Raw genomic sequence first — 10000 nt, forward strand, 5'->3', positions numbered from 1 at the left:
AGGCGAAGGAGGCGTGACCGATGATGAAAAGGAATGGCTAATGAGTTTGCCGTAACAGACACACCGCCATCTTGCAGCCCGGCAGGAGGAGGAGGAGGAGGAGGAGGAAGGGTAAAAGCAGCGAAGCGAGGAAGGATCCAGTTGGCCGGGAAAAGAGCTGAAAAGCCGGAGGGGACGGATGAGAGATGAGCCGGGCCGCTGCGCTCGCCAGACGCTCGCACCTCAGCCAGCCTTTGACAAGTCCTCGTTTTTTTTTTTTTGCCCACCTGACACGACCACAACAACGCCAGGGTGTGTAAATAAAAGCTCTAAACTTAACTAATGACGGTGAGGAGCAATAAGCCTCGAGCGTGGAAATCAAATACGTCTACTACGGTGTATCATGTTCCATTAGGTCGCATCTGGTAAACGATCCGTTTTTGAAAGTGTGGTTTTCGAGACGGTTTTGGGGTTAAAAACGGGGGTTCCGAGTCAAGTAAGGCTTTGAAATTAAGGCTCGAAGGGGACGTCAATGGACCCGTCAATCACTCGTACAATAATAGCCAATCAGATACCCGCATTGTCTTGACACGCCCCTCCCGCCGTATTGTCCCACGAACAATGCTGGTTGCTAATAGCGTGCGCTTGGAAAAGTTCATGTTGCGAAGGAAATGGTCCTCAGAACGTGCAATTGTGATGAAAGAAATCCTGCTAGGTTGCAAGGGGCTCGCTTGATTCATTTTCTAAAGCCTAGAACACAGTTGACAAAGTGTCTACGATGGATTAAGGCTCGCGGAAGAGCGCAGGTACAACTAGATGTGGAAAATATCGACAAACGCAAGGCTGTATCTTCTCTGAGTTCGATTTCATTATTATCAGCGCTTTATACATTGCGGGAGAGCAACTTTCACTTTGTTAGCGTATCACTGACCTGCTGCATGAAGGGTGGAATGTTTTACGCCGAAAAGTCCGGTTAGCGATACGTAAATGCGCCACGCCATGCAACAGAAATGTCTACGTTTTGTCTAACATTTCCATTTGCCTATCACATCAGACGTTTAAGACCGAGCGCTGGGTTCCATCACGAGCCAAGTCAAATGAATAAACCCGCTCACTTATAAAGACCGCAATGATATTACTCGTGATCTTTCCGAGTAAAAAGTACTCACCCTGCTTTACGTGCGCGGTACGATTCCACTATTTTATCCTGAAAGTTTGTGAGGCGTCAAACTTTTAGCATCAATCGCTAACGTTTCGCTGTAACTCCGACATTGCCGTCCCGCTCCGTCCAAAATCTTAATTCCGTGTACATATCCTCGCGTGGAATAGTTCAGACCTCTCTGCAGGACTCTCTCGGGCGAGTCCGACGCATTTGGCAAAAAAACATACCCCAATATTATCCGGAATAAGCGAAAGAGAATCCAGTTCAAACCCGTTATGTTCAGTCGCCATTTTGGAAGCTTGTCGGGTTGTGGCTAAGGGGGCGGAGCTTAAGATCGCCATCGGAACGGTCCATTTGGCCTTCAAATTATGGAGGCTCGCAAGACGTGGTTAGGCTTCTGTTGTATGGCTTCAAATCAGGGTGAGGCTTTCGGTTTAGGGTTACAAGCCGCGAGGATTTTGGAAATTTGGGTTTCAGGACAAGGTTAACGTATGAAACTACAATTTCACGACATGGTTGGGGCTTCAAAGTACGCTTAAATTAGAGTCTCAAGTCTGTGTTTAGGGCTTCAAGGTGGGGTTCTGAGTCTAGTTTAGGGCTTCAAATTAAGAGTTTTAAGCCTGGGTTGGGATTTCACAATAAGGGTCCACAATTGTGTTCAGGTTTCAAATCAGTTTTGCCAGTTAAGGTTGCAAAGGGTTTAAAGCCCGGGTTAGTCTTACAATTAGGGTTTCGAGTCTGGTTTAGGGTTTAAGGTGGGCTTCTGAGTCAAGTTTTAGGGCTTCAAATTAAGAATTTTAAACCTGGGTTGGGATTTCACAATAAGGGTCCACAATTGTGTTCAGGTTTCAAATCAGTTTTGCCAGTTAAGGTTGCAAAGGGTTTAAAGCCCGGGTTAGTCTTACAATTAGGGTTTCGAGTCTGGTTTAGGGTTTAAGGTGGGCTTCTGAGTCAAGTTTTAGGGCTTCAAATTAAGAATTTTAAACCTGGGTTGGGATTTCACAATAAGGGTCCACAATTGTGTTCAGGTTTCAAATCAGTTTTGCCAGTTAAGGTTCCAAAGGGTTTAAAGCCCGGGTTAGTCTTACAATTAGGGTTTCGAGTCTGGTTTAGGGTTTAAGGTGGGCTTCTGAGTCAAGTTTTAGGGCTTCAAATTAAGAGTTTTAAGCCTGGGTTGGCATTTCACAATAAGGGTCCACAATTGTGTTTGGGTTTCAAATCAATGTTGCCAGATAAGGTTGCAAAAGGTTTAAAGCCCGGGTTAGTCTTACAATTCTCATTTGAGCGTAGCGTTCGGACGAGGATTAGCGTCACGCCGAATAATAATAATAATAATAATAATAATAACGGCATCCATTCTAATTCAGCGCGCGTTTTTTGGGCCCCGACATTTCAATTCGGGCGTCCTGTCAGGGTCGACAACGGCGAGTTTCCAAATTCAAGGGACGGGAATTTTGCAGCGGCCGCGGACCTTCGAGAGTTATTCAGCCTGGAGTGTCGAACGTCTCGAAGCGCGGCGCCCGCATCGATGAATAAAACACGTCGGCACGGAATGTTTGCGGCAGTTGCCTTGACGACGGCCTTCACCCGCCTCGAGTGTGCCGCGTCGACTTTTTACATATCTGCTTTAACGCATTCAGTCGAGCGCTCCTGAAAAATGAGTTTTCTACCTCTAGGAAAAAAAAAAAAAAAAGAAAAAAATGATATATAATGATCCAATTGAAATCCATGACACAAGTTATATATATTAAAAAAAAAAAATGTAAGAAAGCAAACCGTTCGAAAAGATTAAATGCATTTTATGTAAAGGTTGAATACAAGGGAATTGTATTTAAAGATATTATATAGTCATATAGAAGGACTTTCCAAGCATAAAATTCTCAATTTAATAATAATAATAATATTTTGTCATACGAGTGTCAAGAAAATATTCCCCAATGAGGTAGATAAGCTCGAGAATTTCGAATGACATTGGCAGAAAATTGCGTGGAAATCTGAAACGCGTGGACAACTCTAAATTCATATTTCACGTCTCACTTAGACAATATTACATCGCAAATACTACAATTTTTTTTTTTTTTGAACAAATGTATTGTACTGAGGCGGCACGGTGGGCTCAGCTGGTTAAAGCGTCGGCCTTGCAGTTCTGCGGTCTCGGGTTTAAATCCCGGATCCGCCTGTGTGGAGTTTGCGTGTTCTCCCCATGCCCTGCGTGGGTTTTCTCCGGGTGCTCCGGTTTCCTCCCACATCCCCAAAACATGCACCATTAATTGGACGCTCTAAATTGCCCCTAGGTGGGATTGGAAGTGTGATTGGTTGTCTGTCCCTATGTGGCGCTGTAGAGTCTGTGTGGGCTTTCTGCGGGTGGGCACTCCGGTTCCCTCCCACATCCCCAAAACATGCATGAACTGGAGGCTCTAAATTGCCCCTAGGTGTGATTGTGAGTGCGGCTGTTTGTCTCAAAGTGCCCTGCGATTGGCTTGGCGACCGGTTCAGGGTGTACAGGGTGTTCGCCTCCTGCCAAATGACAGCCGGGATAGGCTCCAGCACTCCCCGCGGCCCTCGTGAGGATAAGCAGCAAAGAAAACGGATAGTATTGTACTGAATTGAAAAACGTTCAAGCTACTAACTTGATACACAGTTTCAACTTTTAATGTAGCGAGCCTATGACGAGAACATCACTTCTAGTAGAACTCTCGGACTGATGGGTAATTTCAGCCTTCAATAACTATTCGCTAGGTGAGTTGTTGCGTTGTTGTGCATCGGTTCTTCGGGTCGGTCACTTCACGACTTCATTCCGAAGTCTTGAGTCACCTCCCGAGAAGTTTCCAGAAGGGCCGAGGCCTTGGCTTATTAAAAATGCGGTTTTTATTTTTTATTTTTCGCTCGATTCAACGCAGGAATTCATTCATCCGACAGGCTGTCGGCAACCCGGAAAACACAAGAGCGGCCGTTAAGCGTTGCGCCCCGGGGGAACGCCCAATCCGTCTCCCGCATCCGGTAACTTTTCCCCGCCGGGACATCCGTCACGAGCGTACACGGTCGGCGGATCGCGACATTGAGGCGGCGTCCTTGAGCGCGCCTCCGGAACGGCCTCGTGGACGGCCCGTTAGCTCCGAGGCCGCTTTACCCCCATTCTGAGCCGCGCACGTGAAAGCGAAAGGGGCTGAAATGGCAACCCATCATCCCCGCGCGGCACGGGGCGTTTATTACGAGGGCGACGTCGCCCGTGCGAGGCGCGTCGCACGTGAGCGCGTAATAGCGGCTCGGTGAAGCGCCGCACGGCTCATTACCCGACGTTATTCCCGCGTGTCCAAGTAACTCCGCACAATGTTTGTGAGCGGAGGCCGCTCGTACTTTCATATAACCATTGCGGCAGCTTTATGAGTAAAAAATATTTACTACGATCTACGAAATATTGTCGCGACAATCCCCGTCGGAAATAACGTCAATGCCATAACTAGAAAACTTGCATAAAGTACACGTAATGTGATTTAAGTTACAGTGCAACATTTTGAACTTCCCTAGAAGTGTCAAAAGATGCTAAATTATGTTGCGATTCTAATATTTAAAAAAAAAATACACTGTTTATAGGCTAATGTATTCTTTGTTAATTATGAACGTCCAACTCATGTCAACTTCACAATAAGAAGCAAGTCATCAAATTACCATATTTTTCGCGCGATAAGGCGCATCTAAAAGCCTTTAATTTTCTCAAAAGCCGACGGTGCGCCTTATAATCGGGTGCGCCTTATATATGGGTCGATATTGAGCCTTTAGTGCAGCTCCATCTGGTGGCTGCATAACGTAACACCAGCCGCCACTGCAGCGTCTATTCTATGCGCCTTATAATCCGGTGCTCCTTATACATGGATAAAGTTTTAAAATATGCCATTCGTTAGGGGTGCGCCTTATAATGCGGTGCGTCTTATAGTACGGTACACTTTGTAGATTTAGAATGTACACTTAGCTTAGCTTTGTAAGTCGCTATCTTAATGCTCAAGCTAAGCAGCATTTTTGTTATTGTTTGTTGATTAAACACAAATGGTGCAGCAACAGTCATATATTCTTTATCCTCTGCAAAGAATGACTACAGGTATATTTACAGGTAAGTAAGTACGTACTATTTAATTAATGCATTGCCGTATGTTTTTGTGCAGCAAGTATAATATTAGAGTCCGATATTGACCCATTCATGGGCAGGGTGGCAATTTTTTGCCTTATTGAGATAAAAGTCTCCTAACAGGCCACAATTAAGGAAATTATTTTTCGTTTAACGCGCAAAACATCGGGCAAAAAAAAGATGTACCCTCTCGCGGGCAGCGTACGGGTATGTTATCAGTTCTGTGAGGTGGTACACAGAGATATGTTTATTAATTCATTCTTATTCTAGAACGACAATTACGCATTAATAATACTGACGGATTAGCATTTTGAAGACAATTTTATAAATATTTTGAGATACTGAAGAAAATAATGCGTGGAAATCATGATGTCCCCAAAAAATTGGACGCTGCCCACGAATGGGTTTGAAAACATGCATGACGACAATTTTTGTCGTTTTACAAGGGGAAGGCTGGAACGGATTAATGTCACATGTATTCATTTAATAGGGAAAAGATGATTTGAGATGCGTTTCAAGATGCGAGCGTGGTCACGGAACGAATTCAACTCCTATCTCAAGGCGCCACAGTCACTTTCTGTGACATACGTCAGGCGGCGTGGCGTCTGATCCCCCCCCCCCCCCAAAAAAAAAAAAAAAATCAAAATATCGCACCCCGGCTCAATAAAAGTCGAGATTGATATCCGTTAAACGGCGGGAAATTGCAATGACGACTGCGACACGCGAGAACTCGATCACGCGTTCGTATTAATAGTCCTGCTTACAATACGGAGACGGCGGCGATTTGTCATCCATCACCCGGGAAGCAACAAAGGAAAACCCAGCCAGTCACATGACATCACACTCACAATGACCGGGATCGATGCCACGCCCTCCGGGAGGAGGGGGGGGGGGGGACGACGACGCCAAACTGCCTCCGTTATCGACCCGCTTTCAAATAATGCAACGATGGATATTGACCCGTTTCGAAATAAAACAACAATGGAGATTTTGACGGCGCCGCTGTCCAACCGCCGTCCAGCTTTATCGGCGTAACCGAGCACCCCCGCGTCCCCTCCCCCCCCCCCCCCTCCTCCCCCGGCTAGAAATGTGTTCCCCTTCAATAATGCAGGAGCGAAAGCGAGCACGTCGCAATCTCCCGCCGAGCAGGCGAGCGGCGGCGGCCGAGCGACGCGTCCTCCGCGCCGACGTGGCTTCAATCAAAGTCGCCCGGCCCGAGAAAAGTCATTTAGCGGCAAACATAAAACACGGCGGCGGCGGCGGCCTTTTATTCCTGCCGCGTTCCGACCGCCGGCCTCGAACGTACGTCTTACCTCCTCAGAAATGTCCAAAGCACAACTGTTATTTATTTATTTTTTTTTATTATTTTTAAAGTAAATAAAACAATGTAGTGCGACTTGTTCAGGCAGAAAAAAAAGAAAAAAAATCAGTTGACAGTATAATACAGTAAAAAGAGAAAAACTGAGACAAAAACTAAAACAAAACAAAAAAAAACCCGCTGGTAATAGACAATAACATCATGATGACTTTATGAGTGATAATTTAGAAAAAAACAGACAAAAACTAAAACAAAACAAAAAAAAAACCCGCTGGTAATAGACAATATCATGATGACTTTATGAGTCATAATTTAGAAAAAAACTGGGATTAAGAGTGTGTGGATGAAAAGCTAAAATGCTTAGAAAAATATGATTTTTGTTTGTTTTTAAGAAATCACACTGACAGACAACCGAGCATTCTGCGTTAAATTCACACTGATGAGCCCTCAAGTAAACCCAAAACGACATTTGGCAGGGAAGGCGGGCACGCCCGATCGTGGGCCACGAACGGAAAACGTGAAAAAATGAATACAAACTCGTGCGTGTCCAAATGTGCCGTGATCGACTAGTCCACGGGTGTCAAACTCGTTTTTGTTGTGGTCGTTCAGGTTTCCCTCAGAGGCCCGTTATGAATGTGACACCATACAAATCGTTTATCGCCTCATCATATGGACACGGAATTTATGAATTACTTTTGCAATCAGAAATCAAGGGTAAATGCTTGGTAACGTAAAAACGCTTGCAATAGCTCAACATTATGATTTACGATGTGACAATTTGATAATTTTCAGAATCACGGAAGTTGATGTACATCATTTGCCTTCGCGGGCCACATAAAATGGTGTGGCGGGCCGGAGCTGGCCCCCGGGCCTTGGGTTTGACACCCGTGTATTCGTCCATCCACTGTCCCCACTGAAGTATTTTTTTTACTGGTATCAATATTGGTATCAGTAATAACCTCAATTGTCAATACCGACCTCTACTTCACCCAGTATGGTTTATTTATTAGGGTTAGATGTAAAATGGAAAAAAATGTATTTGAATCAATATCGGCGGTCCCAACATTTAATATTGTGTTTGCACTGATATGAGCATCGGTGTCAGCAATACTAATTTCTCTTACGTGATTTTGTGTTTTAATGTATCGCTATTGATATCGCTGTAGGCGATAACCAGCCTCAATTTTACTTATCGATATTTGTATTGACAATACAATATACACTATTTCATAGTATCGCAGTGTAAGTACTGGTATTAGTGTCCAAACCAACATCTTTTATTAAAAATGTATTGAAAATATTTATTGTCATACCACCTTCTACTGTACGTAATATCTCGTCTATAACTGATATCGATAGTCTCGATACTGGAATTCATTTTACTCAGCATCTCGACCCCGCCCCCGTATATTTGTATCAATATTTCATGTATCGATATGAGTATCAGTTGGCAGTGTAAGACTTCATTTTGCCAGTATCTCAACCCCCCCCCCCCCCCGTATATTTGTATCAATATTTGATGTATCGGTATCGATATGAGTATCAGTGACGGTAGTGTATATTTTATGTGGCAGCGTTCTCTTGAACGATATTAATACGTGCGTGCGCATTTTTCCCCCGTCGAAATGGTCGAAATAACGACGTGGGTCGGTCCGCCATCTCCTCGGTGACCAATTAAAGGCCCTTCAGAAGGTTTTGTGCTATTGAGAAGTCCGCGGTCTCGAACGCCAGACTATATTTTTGAAAAAAATCAACTTAATTAAAAGGAGTCATCAAAGAGCTCTTTTCAATAATTTGGTAGGTGGGGTCAAAATATTAGAGACACAATCGCATTGATGAGTTTGCATCCGTTTGTGACAATGAAAAGGTCAGCATTGCCGGCCTCGTAAAATTTTAAAAATCAATTTTCTATCCTGCTTATCCTCATAAGGGTGAGCAGGAGTCCTGGTCACCCAAATGTTTACATTTAAACCTATCGAGGATTCAGTCATCGACACCCGAACGCCTGACTTTCAATCGCAGGCCGCATGCAAACACAATTCACATTAACATCCGTCCATTTTCTTCGCCGCTTATCCTCACGAGAGCCGCGGGGAGTGCCGGAGCTTATCCCAGCTGGCGGAGTACACCCTGGACTGATCGCCAGCCAATCGCAGGGCAAATTCAGACAAAACAGCCGCACTCACAATCACACCTACGGGCAATTTAGTGTCCAATTAATGTCGCATGTTCTTGGAATGTGGGAGGAAGCCGGAGTGCCTACCCGGAGAAAACCCACGCAGGCACGGGGGGGAGGGGGGGGGCATGCAAACTCCACACAGGCGGGTCCGGTTGAACCCGGGACCTCAGCACTGCGAGGCCAACGCTTCACATCAACACCTATTTACAATTTTGAGTCATAATGCAATATTTTTGGAGTGGGGGGGGGTGGACAAAAATCACGCAAAAATGGCGAGAGTAGGAAAACTGCACAGCACCGATATTGGAACCCAAGGAACCTCAGCACTGCGAGGCAAACACACACCGCACCGCGCTACACACTTCGACCCGTGCAAAGATTGATTGGCAGGCGGGAGCCCAAAAGGGCGACGTCCCACTCCCACAATCGGCGTACGCACACATGTTCATTTTCCAGCATCCCGGACTTAAACCAAAAAGATCTTCAAACGGTTTTTGAGCGAACTTCCACGTGCAACTCGGACGCACGCACGCGGGCGCTCGGAAGCGAGGGAGGGGGGCGGCGGGGTGGGCTTACCTCGACCGAGCGCGGCGACCGGGAGGAGAAGCACCAGAAGCGGCAGCAGAGGCGGCGGCGCGGCCGAAGTCGCGCGTTTCCCGGAGCGCCGGCGTCCCATCACGGCTGCGCTCGCGGCGGCTGTCCGCGTGATGCGCGCGCGCACCCGCGCATTTGTCGGCTAAAAGAGAGAGAGCCTATTTAAAAAAAAAAAAAATATATTGAAAAAAAATTAAAAACAATTACATTTAAAAAAAAAAAAAGCCAGCAAGAAAAAAAAAAAAAAGTATAATAGGAATTAAAAAAAAAAAAAAAATTCCCCGAGCTGCCTGAGCCGAATGTTCGCGCTGAGCCGCTACCTTGCGGTCGTAATGCGGTGCGGAGAGAAGAGGGGAGGAAGAAGGAAGAAAAAGAGGAGGAGGTAGAGTTGGACTCTGACATGAGGTGGAGGAGAGAGAGAGAGAGAGAGAGAGAGAGAGAGAGAGAGAGAGAGAAAGAAAGAGAGTCACGTGGTGTTTTTTTTTTTTTTTGCCTTACTAATTAACGAGCATCTGCTTGCTGATTGGTCGGGTGATCAAAAAGGTGGAGGGGGTTAAATTGCAAACACACGTGGTTCTCAGATATTTGATTATTAAAAAAAAAAAAAAAAAAACCCATTGCATAATTATGGAAATTGGTTGCTGG

At 45.5% G+C, this 10000-nt stretch overlaps 1 protein-coding gene across 14 annotated transcripts in view; it reads right to left on the reverse strand.

Annotated features, from left to right (window-relative positions):
* LOC133490626 (netrin receptor UNC5D-like) overlaps positions 1-10000 on the reverse strand; it is a 168343-nt gene that overhangs the window by 103929 nt on the left and 54414 nt on the right. For 11 of the 14 annotated variants that reach the window (XM_061800914.1, XM_061800928.1, XM_061800922.1 and 8 more), the window contains one exon: positions 9338-9497. In XM_061800914.1, the coding sequence (XP_061656898.1) occupies positions 9338-9497 (160 nt within the window). Of the gene's footprint in view, positions 1-9337; positions 9514-10000 lie in introns of all 14 variants that reach the window. The other 3 variants (XM_061800923.1, XM_061800927.1, XM_061800920.1) reach the window with 1 other exon arrangement.

The sequence above is a fragment of the Syngnathoides biaculeatus genome, chromosome 17 (genome assembly GCF_019802595.1).
Source record: "Syngnathoides biaculeatus isolate LvHL_M chromosome 17, ASM1980259v1, whole genome shotgun sequence".
Taxonomy (NCBI): domain Eukaryota; kingdom Metazoa; phylum Chordata; class Actinopteri; order Syngnathiformes; family Syngnathidae; genus Syngnathoides; species Syngnathoides biaculeatus.